The 17,451-nt window shown below is 37.2% G+C and overlaps 1 protein-coding gene across 1 annotated transcript in view; it reads right to left on the bottom strand.

The window, feature by feature from the left end:
• RPS6KA6 (ribosomal protein S6 kinase A6) overlaps positions 1-17,451 on the bottom strand; it is a 198,090-nt gene that overhangs the window by 56,257 nt on the left and 124,382 nt on the right. Inside the window, exons 12-17 of the mRNA XM_004714129.2 lie at positions 14,692-14,794; positions 13,598-13,728; positions 11,446-11,568; positions 10,873-10,962; positions 5,995-6,153; positions 1,336-1,497 (exon numbers count right to left, since the gene is read on the bottom strand). Coding sequence (XP_004714186.2) covers positions 1,336-1,497; positions 5,995-6,153; positions 10,873-10,962; positions 11,446-11,568; positions 13,598-13,728; positions 14,692-14,794 — 768 coding nt within the window. The remainder of the gene's footprint in view (positions 1-1,335; positions 1,498-5,994; positions 6,154-10,872; positions 10,963-11,445; positions 11,569-13,597; positions 13,729-14,691; positions 14,795-17,451) is intronic.

The raw sequence follows: 17,451 nt of genomic DNA, 5'->3' as shown, positions 1-17,451 counted from the left end.
AAATGTGAAGGAGAGAATGGTATCAGCATTATAAAGTCAATTATGTTATAAAGTCAATTATGGCAGATGTAGTTAGGTTAAAATGAAATATCTTCTAATTTGATGTCCCTTTTACACATCTGGAGCCCTGGTGAGTCCGTGGCTATGCACAAACTGCTCATTGAAAGGTGTGTAGTTCAAACCCACCAGCTTCTCTGTGGCACAATCTCCTGTCAACTTGCAAAGGGTGGAATCTAGCCTGTCAATCAGGTTATAGTCAATGAAGCCTCTGTGTGAGCATGGCCTTCTCCTGAGGATTCTGGGAATTCCTGTCTTCCTCCCTGGAGGCTGGCAACACACTCTCTGCTTCATCTCCCTGCATGTCATTCCTGTTGACAAGCCATATGGAGCTATACTGATAGCAGAGAGAGCCCTTGGTGCTGGAGGAGACACATGGAGACCCGCACCAGTGCTGAGATGCTTCCACTGCCACTGGTCCACAAGGCTTTCCACCCACTGGCCTGTGATCTTCCTGCACTCAGCGTCATTGGATGTGTTGTGTGAGTCTGAAGAGGAATTTACAGACTGGTATCGGACATATGGGCTATTATCAGACTTATGGACTAGATCTGGACTGGGCTGGGATGTTTTCTTAATATACAATTACTCTTTGATATAAAGGTCTCTCTTACATATATATGAGTGTCTCTGGATTTGTTTCTCTAGTCTACCCAGAAGAATACATGCTTCTTGGAAGTCAGTGCCTTCTACTCCAGTGTATAGTTACATTCTTGGATGCTCACAGGGGCAGTTCTACCCGTCCTATAAGATCGCTATGAGTTGACACTGACTCGATGGCAGTGAATTTTGGGTTTTATTGCTGACCCACGTTAAAGTTGTTTTAGTTTTTAATATTTTCTACTTTCTTTTTGATTGAGGCTTTCCTATGTATTTTCTACTCGTTCTTCTTGCCTTTTGTTTGTTTGCTTTCTGTTTGTGTTTTGCATGATATTCTGTACATGACATCCAGGCTAGGTAGATCTATAGAGGCAGTAATTGGATTGACAATTGCCTAGGACTATGGCAACAGAGGATGGGGACAGTGGGGTGGTAACAATAATGAATACGACAAGAAAATGTCCTGAAATTGATTGCCATGATGATTGCACAAATGTTCTTAATATGATTGAATTCAATTGTACATATGTGAAGTATATGCAAATCAAATTATTTTTCAAAACGATTTCTAGTTAAGAAAGGAAAAAGTAATTCATCCTTTATCTCTCTAGCTTATATTATACCACACACATTCAAAGGAGAAGGATGAAATGCAAGTACTCAAGGTTTAAAGAATACCTCAGGTGCTACAAAGTTTGCAGTGTAACATGGAGTTAAAAGAAGTCCATTTTCTCCTCGAAGTTGTTTTGCAAATCCAAAATCACAGATCTTTATTGAGTCTGCACTGGCTGATTCATCCATATACAAGATATTACTAGGTTTAAGATCACGATGAACAACCTTAAAAATAAAGGGAAAAAAGGATTAGGCTTGTATAGGCAATTTCATATCTATGAAATGAAACATTTAACATACTTCTAGGGCAACGGCTCTCAACCTGTGGGTCATGGCCCCTTTGGGGGTCCAATGACCCTTTCACAGGGGTCACCTAAGACCATCGGATAACACATTTCTGATGGTCTTAGGAACTGAGACACCTTTCCTCTATCCATCTCCAGGTGGGTCTACCCACATGCAGATACGCCCATACATGAATACCTGGTGTGAAGACTGTTACCCCTGCTACACCATGCTTCAAGACAAAATTTCATTTATTTGTCACTAGAAATAAATATTTTGCAATTGATTAATCACTATGCTTTAATTATGTTCAATTTGTAACAATGAAAATACATCCTGCATATCAGATATTTACATTAAGATTCACAATAGTAGCAAAATAGTTATAAAGTAGAAACGAAAATAATTTTATGGTTGTGGGTCATCACAACATGAGGAACTGGATTAAAGGGTCACAGTATTAGGAAGGTTGAAAACCACTGTTCTCGGGGAAGGAAAATCTGGGATTGATACCTTGTATACACAGAAAATTATCTATATAAGGTATATACTCCAGTTTCTACACGTCACCTGTTTTGTTAACTACTTCCCATCTCAAAATATCAAAATCCAAATTTCAGTTCCACTTCTGGATATGATAAAGCTTTCTACTCCTCTAAACAGTTATAGTCTTAGAGGCTCACAAGGGCAGTCTACCCCATCCTATAGGGTTGCTATAAATCGGTTTCGACTTGATGGCAGTGAATATGGTTTTTGGTCTGGATACGATAGACTATACACCAGCTGTTATCCCTAATAGTAAATATAGTAAAGAGGAAACAGAAGCCAGACGTGGACAGATTCTGGTGAGGAGAATATATTTCGTATGAATAGACATAGAAAACAACAGGGTTAAGTGCCCACAGTTGTAACTTTTAGCTTGGGGTTAAATATAGTTCCAATGATATATTTCAGTGGGAGGACACATGCAGACAAAAAACAAAACCAAAAACCACTCTTTCTGGCTTGAAGGACTAGTAAAGTATTGGCGCTGATTACTGCACTATGGATGTGTAGGAGGTTCAAAGCAGCTTGTATACACATAAATGGAATAAACAGAAACTAGAACTCCTGCTCAAGAAACAGAGTTTGTCGCTTAAGCCGAGCCAAGAAAATAATCCACGAAAACAAAGGAAATAATAATACACACTAGAGTACAGGAACATAATAAAAAAATCTTCACAACTTAATATTCATAATGTGCACAATACAATATTAAAATATCTGACTTACAAAGAACCGAATATAGTCTCATGGAAAAAGAAAACCAAGTCCAACTCTGAGATGAATCACATGTTGTGATTCATAATAATCAAGGATTTTAAAGTGGCTGTTTTAACTATCTTTAAGTAAAACATGTCTTGTCTGCATAAAAACCATGGTAAGAATAAGTTCTAGCAGAGAAACAAAAAAATTAATATAAAATAACTAAATAAAAATATTAGAACCCAACAAACAATATGGTATGTTCTATGTGATAATTTTCTTATCATTATTGTCTTCTTCATTTAATACAGTATTACTTTTAATCAGCAGTTTACTACACTGAGAGGTATTTTTATGTTGAGGAAAAAGTTTTACTCATCTTTCAATCTGTAATACCTTTTCATGACTGACATGCTCAACTACTCACTAAATACCTACCATCCATTTTTTTAACTGATGTAAGAACTTATAAGTTCGATTCTAAGAAAGCCTTGTCTTTTATATAAGAGAGAGCTGATAAAGACAGTCAAATGAATTAAAGTATAATGAAATCATTCTGACTGTATTATATAATAATTTATATTTCAAAATATTGAAAATATAATCTATTATACCATATATACAATTGAGTGGGGTTTTTTTTTTACTTAGAAACTTTACTCTTCTCATGAATAGGTAACAAAGCAAAACAAACAAAACAAACAAAACCCATGTTTAGGAAAGGATATCATCTCATTTTATATTCTTTACTTTGGTAAATAGTCATCTTTCAACAAGCTGTTGCCTGATTAGGTTGATGTCTTAATGGCTTCATACTCTGCTGTACGTGTACAGTACGTGGCTAAGAGCAGAGCACCTGCAATGTATACAGTAGACAAAATCCTCCCATTGATGAAGTAGCTTTTTCCATGTGTACTCTTCTTTCCTACAGAGACATTATCTTCTCAGACACTGCACCAAACCCTCACACATCAAGACATAACCAATGTGCATGAACTGCTTTTCAGAGGCCTGATGAGTCTCTGAATATGTATTCAGAAAGAATCTAGTTCCGAGGAGGGGCTGATTGTTAAAGAAAAAAAGAATTAGGATTTGCTAGAGTTAATTATGTGGAGCAGAAACTAGAAACGAGTAATTTTACAGTAACATTATAGTATTTGAAGACAAGGACATAATAGATTGCTTAGATCACTAACTTCTCACAAGAGATGAAAAGGGGTCTCGGGGAGGAGACGAGCCAGTCAGGGTGCGATGTAACAACGATGAGAAATACAACTTTCCTCTAGTTCCTAAATGTTTCCTCCCTGCTCCCACTACCATGACTCGAATTCGGCCTTGCAGGTCTGGCTAGACCAGAGGATGTACACTGGTACAGATAGGAGCTGAAAATACAGGGAATCCAGGGCGGATGAGCCCTACAGGACCAGTGGTGTGGGTGGCGAAACAGGGAGGGTAAAGGGAGGATGGGTAGGGAAGGGGGTTGCCGATTGCAAGGAACTATATGTGACCTCCTCCCTGGGGGACAGACAACCGAAAAGTGGGTGAAGGGAGACGTCGGACAGGGCAAGATATGACAAAATACCAATTTATAAACTATCAAGGGCTCATGAGGGAGGGGGGAAGCGGGGAGGGAGGGGAAAAATGAGGACTTAATGTCGGGGGTTTAAGTGGAGAGAAAATGTTTTGAGAATGATATACAAATGCTCTTTACACAATTGATGTGTGTATGGATTGCGATAACAATTGTATGAGCCCCTAATAAAATGTTTAAAAACAAAACAAACAAACAAATAAAAAAAGAAATGTGGTTTGTTAAAACTGAAAAAAAAAAAAAAGAAAAAGGCTCAAGTTTTAAGAGAGGTATTTGTGCAATAATTTTTTTCAACTGAAGCTGAGGTCTGACGGGCAATAAATATGTGTTCTTGCTTATGGAACCTTCATGTTCTTTGTAGGGAAGAGACCAAGCACCCAAGCGTTCATCCAACAAGAAGCCATAACTTCATTAATGAAAGAAACAGTACAAATTTCAAACCAAACTGCAGTTAGTCTTTTGAAAAACCAAAACAAAAAAGGTCTTTGTTTTCAGATGGTTACACTGTTAATGCTGTTACAGAATTACAGTATCATAAGGCAGGGCTTGGACTGCCTTTGTTCTTTATACTTTATAGCTTTGCTTATGACATGACCAATGCTATAGGTCCTTAACTTCCACACCTGATTCATCAACCTCTTCCTCTTGACTCTCCTTTTATAAAGTTGGAGTTTGTTTTCTTAAAGGCTGCAGCCAACTTCACCTTTAGCTTTGAATTTCTCAGCAGCTGCTAGCAGTGCATACTGAGAAAAATCCTCAATCTTGGTTTCCCCCAAAACTATGTAGGTATCTGAAGTGGGGCTCTTATGGCTATCTGGCTTTCTGATGACAAAGAGGATATTCTTTGATTTCTGGATAGTGATTCTAGTAAACCCTGTGACTTATCGAAGACCTAGTTTGGATATAGCCTTGCTTGCCTTCTTTTCACTCCAACTGTCTTTGCTTCACTCACTGATTCCTCATCAATTTCAGCTGCTGCCACCAGCTGGACTTGTTGTGTGGTTGCCTGCATGAAATCCTGTTTCTCAAGCTCTAGTACTGATTCATCGCTGTCAGATTCTTTTCCTGATCCTGTCTCAGGCATTTTGTACAGGGCGGTGTAGATGTCTATTGTCTGTTTTTTTAAATTACAAGAAGGATCCTTGTAGAATTATTTATTATACTAATTCTTATGTGTATATTTCTTATTAAGTGGGTATAAAATCAACTATTGTAACTGTTAAGAACTCTAAAATTATTTTCCATTTTGTCCCTTCATTGATTTATATAAATATATAAATATAAACGGACTTTTATATAACCCAAATAATTAACCTTCTTTATGAAGAGACAGGGTGGAAATAACTAGCCTACCCTCTCCTGCACAGATTATATTAATACTTTATATGTTTTTAATTCAAACATCATACTGTATTTTGGAAGCAGGTAAGCAAGGGCCAAGATATAGTCATCTTACTGCCAAAGCTGTAAATGGTAAGGAGAGAGCAATTTGAATGATACTCATGATGTGCCCATGATATAATTCTAGGTTTCATTTTTACATTTGATTATGTTTAATAAGTTCAAAGTCAAGGTTAGGGAAGAATATAACTACAACTTACTCCTTGACAATGAAGATAGTCAACCGTTTTAGTTATTACATACAGTACTTCACTAGCCTCCCGTTCTGAGAAGCATTTTTGTTTGAGAATGCGGTCAAGTAGCTCTCCTCCTTTCATCAAATCCGTAACAAGGTAAGCATATCTACCATCATCATAGACCTAAAAGAAAACATATATTTCAATGTTACTATTTACAATTCTAATACACTTAAATAATACTTACTATGCTTTCTTAATGAACCTTTAGTGTAAAAAAATAAATCCTTTACTGTTAATGTAGAATACACTGTACTGAAGACTGCATTAGCTAAACAAACTCCTACACAGTCCTTTGAAACCATGTTAAACATATAGGAGGAATAGTGAATTATTTAGGATGAATCTTCTAGCCGAAGTCCCTAACTCCCACCAAACAACCTTTCTTTGCATGGATCTGGTAAGAAAGTGAGGGAAAGATACTGATAGGATTAACCTGTGGGTAATTACAAACGAATTCCCTGAGTATCATTTCTATTCTACTGTGTATAAAATGAGAAGCAGGGGGCAGGAGCTCATTACTAACAAGAGCCAGGAGTAGAGTGCATCCTCTGGACCTGATATCCCTATACAGGAACCTCCTGTATCTAGAAGACAGCTATACCTGCAGAGAGCAGCAACAGAAGCAGTAGCAGAGCAGAGCAATGAGTGGTGGACTTCCCAATCCATAGACCAAGTAAAGATGAGTGCTTTTGTGCAAGAGGCTGACATGCAGAGCGGGGTAGCTCTGGGAACTTAATTGGGGAAGTTGGACTTGCTGACCCATGGATGTGGAGCCGAGTGCCTTCAGGATTCAGCTTACTGGAGTGAGGTGGCTCTGGCCACTTAAATCTTGGAGTTGGGTTTGCTGACCCACGTAGCTTAAGTTTAAATGCCTTCAGGTTGAGAGTTATAGAAAAGTAGTATGCCCTTTGGGCATTTACTAGCACACTTCACAGAACTTTGTAAGATGTACTGATAACTCAACCTTGAGCATTACAATCGTCTCACTGGCATTACAACTTGTTAACTTCCTTAATAAACCCTTTAATCATGAATTTTGCCTGTGAGTTCTGTGTAGGCATTGCAATGGATAATAGAACCCAGAGAGATACAATTGAGTACACTAATTCAGACAACACACCAAAATAATTTTACTAACTTTTGATGTAGGTTACAACTCACCAAATATATATATATATATATATATATAACTTTGTACCTTTCAAAGTAACGCTGATGGTATAGTAACCTTGGTGCAAAACAAAAGGATAAACCCACCAGGAGCTCAACAGGATATACATATAGCAGTAAGCTTTCATAAAGAATGATAGTCTTGGAAACCCTATCGGGTAGTTCTACTCAATTCTATAGGGTCACTAAGAGAATCAATTTAAATGCAGTGGTGTTAATTTCTGGATTGGTGCCTATCAATTATATTTATCTCATATACAGCTACTTCTCTTCCCTACTAAGCGTAAACTTCTTTATAGTAGTAAGCGTACTCAGGAGTACATTAATATAAAAATAATATACTTACTACTATGAAGAGGCTAGCACTTACTAGGGAAGAGAAGTAGCTATATATATTATATATATAAAAGTATTTAATTTTAACTGAAACAAATTGATCACATTAATCACTATTAGTTCTGTTTGCTTTCTCTAATGGGAAATTAATATTTTCTAATATTCAAAGACAATATTCAATTCAGTAACATTTAGCAAAATTATTTTATGTTGTTCTTAGGTGTTATCCAATCGGTGCCTACTCATAGCAACCGTATGTACAACAGAATACAACACTGCCCTGTCCTGTACCACCCTCACAATTGTTCTTATACTTGAGCGTACTGTTGCAGCTACTATGTCAATCCATATTGTTGAGTGCATTCCACTTTTTTGAAGCCCCTATACTTTACCAAGCATGATAACTTTCTCCAGTGACTGCTCTCTCCTGACAATATGTCCAAAGTACACAAGATGAAGTCTGGCCATCCTTGCCTCTAAGAAGCTTTCTATACTTTTTCAAAGATAGATTTGTTTGTTCTTTTATCAGTCCATAATACTTTTAATATTCTTCTTCAGCACTACAAACACATCAGTTCTTCTTCAGTCTTCCTCATTCAATGTCCAACTTTCACATGCGTATGAGTTAACTGAAAATACCTTGGCATGAGTCAGGCACATCTTAATCCTCAAAGTTACCGCTCTGATTCTCAATACTCTAAAGAAGTCTTATGCAGCAGATTTACCCAATGCAGCAGATTTACCCATCTTTGAATCTCTTGACTGATGCTTCCATGAGCATTGTTTGTGGATCCAAGCAAGACAAAAACCTTGACAATTTCAATCTTTTCTCCATTTATCATGATGTTAGCTATTGGACCAGTTGTGAGGATTTTCATTTTCTTTACATGGAGTAGTAATCCATACTGAAAGCTACAATCCTTGAATTTGCTCAGCAAGTGCTTCAAGTCCTCCTCACTATGTACAAGCAAGGTTGTGTTATCAGCATATCACAGGTTTTAATAAGCCTTTCTCCAATACTGCTACTGCATTCACTATATGATCCACCTTCTCTCATGATGTGCTCAGCATGCAGATTAAATAAGTATGGTGAGAGGATACAACCCTGTCACAAACCTTTCCTGATTTTAAAGCATGCACTACTTCCTTGTGTTTGCACAACTGCCTCTTGATCCATGTAAAAGTACTTCATGAGCACAATAAACTGCTCTGGGATTCCTCTTCTTCTCAAGGTTACCCATAGTTTGTTATAGTACACATAAATACCTTTGCTTCTTGAATAAAACATAAACATCTTTCTGGTATTCCCTGCTTTCAGCCAAGATCCATTTGACATCAACAATAACATTCCGTGTTCCACACACTCTTCTGACTTCAGCCTGAACATCTGGCAGCTTTATGTCAATGTACTTCTGCTACCATTGTTGGATGATCTTCAGCAAATTTACTTGCAGATGACAATCTTTCATTTGAGCATTCTGTTGGGTCACCTTCCTTTGGAATGGGTACAAATATGGATTTCGTCCAGTCAGTTGGCCGAGTAGCTATGTTCCAAATTTTTTGTCACAAGCGAGTAAATGGTTCCAGTACTTTATCATCTTGTTGAAATATTTCAATTGGTAGTCCATCATTTCCTAGAGCTTTGTTTATGGCTAATGCTTTCAGTTCAGCCTGAATTTCTTCCGTAAGTACCATTGGTTCTTTCTCATATGCTACCTCCTTAAATGGTTCCTTTAAGCACACTGACTTTGTGTATTCTTTCCATTTTGTTTTGGTGCTTCTTGCATTGTTTAATATTTTGCCCATAGCATTGTTCAATATTGCAACTCAAGGCTTGAACTTTTCTTGAGTTTTTTCAATTTAAGATATGCTGAGCATGTTCTTCCTTTCTGAGTTTTAAGTCTTTTCACACTTCATTATAATATTTTATTTTGTTCTCTCAAATTGCACTTTTAAATTTTCTATTCAGCTCTTTGACTTTTCTTCCATTTTCTTTAGCTACTCTATGATTAAGAGCAAGTTTGAAGATCTCTTCTGATATCTACACTTCGATTCTTTCCTGTCTTTCTAATAACCTTTGCTTTTTAAAAAGAAAATATTCTAAAATTTATTGTAGTGATAACTGTATAACTCTTAAATATATTTAAGTCATTAATCATATGACATGTGGATTATGTGTCAATAAAACTTTAGAAAAAAGGTCAACTTGTAGGAACTTTAAGAACAAAAGACTAAATTATATTCAAGATACATTACAAAATTTGGTAAAAGATATATTTAAATTTACAATAATTTAAGTACATCAGATAATCATAACACAATGTAATGGAACAACCGTTCTGTGATCATCTTAAAATCCCAAGGGGACAAAGGTAAATTTCAAATATGGAAACTAATTCATATTTTTAGACTAATTCCTAAGAGCTGTTCTCCTTTATAAACCATAATATTATTGTCAATTTTCACCCACTTTTACTTTTACTCCTAAGGAAGAAATTTCTGGAGGTTTTCCCACATATGCACAGCTACATTTTCTGTTGTGCTCACAACATCAGCAATGTATGGGACATTTTGATCCAGATTGTTATGGACAAGGGGCTTCAAAATTGCTTCCTCTTTTTACTTTGAGGTCAAATTCATAACCATTCCTGGAACCAGATCAATCTTTATAATTGTGTCCATGGCCATTTGGATAACTGCACTTCACAAATAGTTTCAAGTTTTCTTCGTTACTTAGATATTTGCTGTGGAGCCAGTCACTCGCACTGAACAAGATGAGGTGGGACACTTGGGCATAGTGTTGATAGATCAAGATGGGAGGTGCTCATCTTCTCCCTGACCTTTTGCTTTTTTCATGAATGATGTCTTGATGTCCTCCCACAAATTTAAAGACTAATACTATGTCCCATCAAAGCATCCATAATGCTCTTGCTAATAGCTGTATGCAAAAAGTCAAATTCACTATCATCGAGTCATTGCCGACTCATAGCTATCCTATGGGATAGGGTAACTCTTGTGGGCTTACAAGACTGTAATTTTTATGGGATTATAAAGCCTCATCTTTCTCTTGTGGAGTGGCTCATGCTTTTAAACTGCTGCCCTTTTGGCTAGCAGCCGAATAAGTAACCCCTATGCTACCAGACGTCCTAATGGCTGTACAGTCAAGTGAAATCTTCCAGAATTTGGCAAATTCCTAATCTCTTGTATCTTCTATATTAACAGAATGGAACTAAATATACTACAGATATAAAAAAATTTAAATCTGCAAAATAAAGTGCCAGGTCCTAACTTCATTAATTTAGCTAGTTAATATCTAGATTTTAAAATACCTACATCCTTTAAAGTGATAATGTTTGGGTGTTGTCCATAGCGCATCAAAATTTCAATTTCTTCTGAGGGGTCTCTCTTACTTTTGTCAATGATCTAAGTAAAAATAAAAGAAAACAATTTATTTACCTTTTCTAAAAATGAAGTATCTTCCATTTGGCTATATGTGTATTTAAAAATAAATATTTAAAACTAAACAAATGATGTTTCAAGTAATTTTAACATTAAAATTTTTTTGTAAATAATATTAACAGAAAACAGAAAAACAGCATTTTATCACATTTCACTTAACTCAGACCACACAATGACAACATGAATATAAATATAATTATCAAAATTAATCTATCTTAAATACTATATTGAAATAAAAACTATTCTAGAGCCAAAGCACTCACCAAATACACTCTCCATATTAATGCTATGAAAATAAATTGAAGATAAAAATATTAAGCCTTACAGTTCTTCCTCAACATTTTATATATCTTCTGTTTTTACATGTTCTGTTGAAAATGCATTTCAGTTAACCTGTAATTTCAATTACATATAAGAAACAAACAAGAAGCTAGACCCAGAAAGTACCTTCACGGCATATTCCATGTTGTTAGCTGTATGTATGCATCGCTTGCAAACAGAATAGGAGCCAACACCAATATCTTCTTTCACTTCATATACTTCACCAAATTGTGCAGCACTTCCATTTATCTGTTTTTAAAAAGTAAAGTACTGAGGACCAAGCTGCTAGAGGCCGCCCCCACAACCTCCAGCCCAGACAGGCCCTGCCCAGGGCGACGAATGCAGAGCAGCAGGCTCCAGGAGCCAAGGCCTGGCTCTGCCTGGCTCGCTGGTGCTAGACACAGGCCCGAGGTTTTGGATAGCAGCTGTGAACAACAGCCAGGTGAGGAGACCCTGCCCTAGGAGGTGGAGCAGAATGATGGCTTACATAATATGAGTGTCTATGAATTTGTTTCTCTAGTCAACCCAGACTAACGCAACTGGGCCATTTCTATGACTCAGAGATTGTCTCAGCCCTAGACTACCTGAACTCAGAGAAGAATGTGGTCTACAGTTACCTCAAGCTGGAGAACCTCGTGCTTGTCAAGGATGGGTACATCAAGATCACAGACTTGGGGCTGTGCAAGGAAAGCATCAAGGACAGAGCCACTGTGAAGACCTTCTGTGGCACACCAGAGTACCTGGCCCCCTGGCTGGAAGATAATGACTATGGGCATGCCGGGGACTGATGAGGGGCTGGGCATGGTCATGTATGAGATGGTGTGTAGCTGCCTGCCCTTCTGCAACCAGGACCATGAGAAGCTCTTTGAGCTCATCCTCATGGAGGAGCATGCTCCTCCCATGCTCTCGGGGCTGCTCTCAGATCCCAAGCAGAGGCTCAGCAGGGTCGCCGAGGACCATGAGGAGATCATGCACCACTGCTTCTTCAAGTCCCAGGTCATGTTGGAGACAGATACCCGGTATCAAGATGAGGAGTTCACAGCCCAAATGATCACCATCACCCTGTCAGATGAAGACGAGAGCATGGAGTGCACAGACAGAGAGTGCCAACCCCACTTCCAGCAATTCTACTATTTGGCCAGCCGCAGGACCTGAGTAGCACAGGCACAGCCTGGACAAGGTTGCGCAACCACTTACTACCACGTGGTGTACTTTTCTCTCTGGGGCATCTTCCTGCGAGCTGGTATGGAAGCTGTGTCCCTGTGGTTTTCCTTACTTTATTTCATCCAGGTTGTGCTCCAGCCTGAAAAGGTAGATCTCTGGGAACAGGTTCCAGGTCTGGCTTGTCACTGCCCCATACTTAAGCCACGTACCCTGGGCTGCAGTGCCTGGCCCAAGGTTCAGCTCTTGGCTGTGTGTTATGCTGTTCAATGCCTTTGAGTTGTTTGAATCTCATTCTCCCGTGTTACTACTGTCACCCTTCTACCGCACGAGGCCTCCACGTAGCACTTGTCTTTCTGTTTTCACTGGGAGGAACTGTCCACCCCACCCAGGCTGACCCTTCTGAAGGGGTCCCAACCCTCCATGCTCCAGTTGGTGGCACACTTGCTCCATGGCACTTATTTACAACATTCAACTTTAGCATTTTTATTATAATATGAAACTCTTCCTCCAAATTCTTCAATAATAACAGCTTTCCAAGTTTTGGGGGGAGATTAAGTAAAATATTAAGAAGAATGAGATATTTTCCATTAGTTTTCAACTCTCATAAATCTATGTTCATTATAAATCTTAAAACATTAATGTATATTAGAAATATGAGGCTTTCTACCCCTGTAAAGAGTTATAATCTTGGAAACCCACAGGGGAAATTCTACCCTGTCCTAAAGGGTCATTATGAGTCAGAATTGACTCTACGGGAGTGAGTTTGGTTTACTTTTTTGGATGTTCATAGAGCCTAGAATTTAGGATTAGGTACACACACACTTAAATTCTACGCTCTCTGAATCCTCAAAGGAATGCCATAAAACAGTTGGTTTATGCATTGTAATTACATTTTCATGCCAAAAGAACATAAAAACATATAATTAAATATTAATACTTTATTTCCAAATCACAGTCATATTTATAATTATACCCAGGGCTAAACTATGAAGTTAAAAATCACTTTTAATCATTATAAACAATTTAGTGTTTAAATTAAATTTTTAATCAGAGACAAAATTATCTCCAAACTGATATATCCCAAAACTAAGTAGTCTGGATTAAGTGGGTTTACCTGAACAACTGGTAGTGCATTTTCACTTGTGATGGGAGTAATTTTATATTCTTCTGCTATGGAAGTTGCAACAAAGCTGAATCCTTTAAAGAGCTGATGAGCATTAGCACTGGCTGGCAATCCAGGAGAATCTAGGGTTCAAATAATTACAATTTTTAGAACTGCATATAATTTTTATGTGTAAAATGTCAGAATTTCTTTCAATAGCAAGGAAAATATTAAATGCCACTATCTAACACAATATATATATCTGATTTGTGGTTTTTTTCCTTGCTACTACGGACATTCATTTGTCTAGAAAATTTTACCTATTCCGTACACTGCTGAATCCTTACTCCTTAGTAAAGATTAGGCATTTAATATTTGTTGAATGAATGCATGAGTAAAGTGAATTACATTCTACATTGTAACTCCAATTTCTCATCACCAGAAAGTGAATAAAAATAGGGGAAAAAAGAAATGAAAATACATGGTGGAAAACACAGATGATAGACTAGTAAAGTGAAATGTCTCTATTATAGCACCTAGAGATAATTCCATATAATTTTAATCCTTCTAGAAATGACATGAAGATAAGTACATACTATAATCCTGTTTAATAAATTATATTTTTATTTAAATAACATCTTCTGATAGTTCCATTATATCCTATAGTATATATATATATATATAACACATCTGGAATTATGTTTAAAAAACATTGATATTAACAGTCAGAATTATATGATAGGGCTTCAAACAGTTTGTGAAAAGATTCTATTATATTTTTAATTCCATTTTCCCATGATTTTGTATACCTCCTTCATATATCTCATAAAACCTCCTACCCTCTAAAGCATAAGCATGTCAAAAGACCTATTAAAAAGGAAAATAACACTGCCACCTTTTGCCTTAGTGCTTGCTATCATCAAAAATGTGCTCATTAAAAGCTGCTACCCGATAGGTATACAAGAAATGTATATAAGATATATATTTCCATAAAAAGCAAATAAATCCTCTATGCAAATTTAACATATTCTTTTAACCTAAAAAGAGGTTACTTAAAAAAAACTAAAAGAATAGAAGCTCTGATTATACACTTATATATGCATTACCTTTAGGTGTTTTTGCTGTAAATTCGGGATCAAAACAAAAAGTATCATCTGGTTTTCCAGAAGCAGGTGTAAAAGGAGGTTGAACTTCTTTTTTATATAATTTCTAAAAAAAAAATAATTCCCCAAAAATATACATTAACCTTTTAATAGTTATTAGCCTTTCTGAGTTAAAGCAGCACATAATATTAGTTTGCTGGTTTTTAACATAAGACAATTTCACAATCATAATTTCAATGGGCTTTAGATACCAGTTACATAATTTTTTTAATTTGAGTGATAATATACAAATTAAATAAGGTCAAGAAACAAGGATGCCATAGGCTGCATTGACAAGGAATTATGATAAATTTTGATTAAAATGGATTTTAATTCTCAATGACAGTTTATTTTTTTTTAAGCAATCTGGAACCACGGAGGGTGTCGCAGAGAAGAAAAAGAATGTATGTGCTATTCCACAAAACCTTAAGAAAAACGAAGGAATTTCACAGAACTAAAGATCAAGGGCCCGAGAAAGTTTGCCCAAAAACTGTTTCAAAAGGCAAGGAGGAAGCCTATCTATGAGAAAGCTAAACACCATCACAAGGAATATAGGCAGATGTACAGAACTGATATTCGAATGGCTAGGATGTCAAGAAAAACTGCCAACATCTATGTACCTGAAGAACTCAAGCTGTTGTTTGTTATCAGGATCAGAAGTATCAATGTTGTAAGCCCAAAGGTTTGAAAACTGTTAAAGCTTCTTTACCTTCACCAGATTCTCAATGGCACCTTTGTTAAACTTAACAAGGCTTCAACTAACATGCTCAGGATTATGGAACCATACATTGCATGGGAGTACTCAAAACTGAAGTCAGTGAATGAACAAACAATGGCAAAATAAGTAAGAAGCATATTGGCCCTGACAGATAACACTTTGATTGCATGATCTCTTGGTAACTATGGCATCATCTGCATGGAGGATCTGATTCATGAGATCTATACTGTTGAGAAAAACTTCAAAGTAAGTAACTTCCTGTAGCCCTTCAAATTATCTTTTCCATGAGGTGGGATGAAGAAAAAGACCACCCAGGTGGAGATGCTGGCAACAGGGATAACCAGATCAAAAGGCTTACTGGAAGGATGAACAAAGGTGTCTGCCATGATTATTTCTGTAATCTGATCAGTTAAAAAACCAAGCCTGCTTTCAAATGGAGGCAAAAGAAGCTCAATGATATTATTAAAAATATGAGAAAAATAAGTATTGCTACAAAATAATATACTTTTACTAAATGAAAATATCAAAATATGATACTATTACTTCTCAACATATTCTCCATGTAGGTATATACAAGGGCTACACCCCCAAAAATGGTATTTTTTCAAAGCTATGTATTTCATTTTTTTTACAAAACAACCTTATCACCATCAAAGTACTCTCCATTACACTTCATACATTTGTCAAATCTGCGATTCCATTTTTGGAAACATTTTTCAAACTCATTTGTTTGGATGGCTGACAGCACCTCCTTGGTTTTTTCCTTCACCTCTTCTAGTTGTCAAATCACTATCTTTTCATGTCCCTCTGCATTCGTGGAAACAAAAAGAAATCGCAAGGAGCAAGGTCAGGGAAGTAAGGTGCATGGGGCAAGAGAAGAATGCTGTTTTTTTGTTTTGTTTTGCTAAAAACTGGCACACTGAGATGGCTACATGAGCAGGTGCATTGTCATAGTGGAAAATCCCTTCTGTCTGCCACAAATCAGGTCTTTTTGTTGCACACTGTGACACTATCTTTTCAGAACGTCTAAATATAAAGCTTGATTAACAGCCTGACCTGGTGGAATTAAGTCCAAATGCACTATAAGTAGACATTTTTATTTTTGTTTTGTTTTTAGCATTTTATTGGGGGATCATACAACTCTTATCACAATCCATACATATATCAATTGGTAAAGCACATTTGTACATTTGTTGCCCTCATCATTCTCAAAACATTTGCTCTCCACTTAAGCCCTTGGCATCAGCTCATTTTCTCCCCCTCCCTCCCCACTACCCCCTCTCTCATGAACCCTTGATAATTTATACATTATTATTTTGTCATACCTTACACTGACATCTCCCTGCACCCACTTTTCTGTTGTCCATCACCCAGGGAGGAGGTTATATGTAGATACCTATAATCTGCTCCCCCTTTCCACCCTACCCTCCCTCAACCCTCCTGGTATCACCACTCTCACCAATGGTCCTGAAGGGATCATACGTCCTGGGTTCCCTGTGTTTCCAGTTCCTATCTGTACCAGTGTATATCCTCTGGTCAAGCCAGATTTGTAAGGTAGAATTGGGATCATGATAGTGGGGGTGGGTGGGGGGTAGGGGTAGGAAGCTTTTAGGAACTACAGGAAAGCTGTATGTTTCATAGTTGCTACACTGCACCCTGACTGGCTCATCTCCTCCCCACAACCCTTCTGTAAGGAGATGTCCAGTTGCCTACAGATAGGCTTTGGGTCCCCACTCCGCACTCCCCCACATTCACAATTATATGATTTTATGTTCTTTGATGCCTGATACCTGACCCCTTCAACAGCTTGTGATCGTACAGGCTGGTGTGCTTCTTCCATGTGTGCTTTGTTGCTTCTGAGCTAGATGGCCACTTGTTTACATTCAAGTCTTTAAGACCCTAGACACTGTATCTTTTGATAGCGGGGCCTCATCAGCTTTCTTCACCACATTTGCTTATGCACCTACTTTGTCTTCAGCGATTGTGTTGGGAAGGTGAGAATCATG

This window comes from Echinops telfairi, unplaced genomic scaffold, assembly GCF_000313985.2.
Source record: "Echinops telfairi isolate 266 unplaced genomic scaffold, ASM31398v2 ScPeMD7_7419;HRSCAF=8457, whole genome shotgun sequence".
In the NCBI taxonomy this organism is placed as follows: domain Eukaryota; kingdom Metazoa; phylum Chordata; class Mammalia; order Afrosoricida; family Tenrecidae; genus Echinops; species Echinops telfairi.
This window is presented reverse-complemented; position numbering and strand designations above follow the sequence as displayed.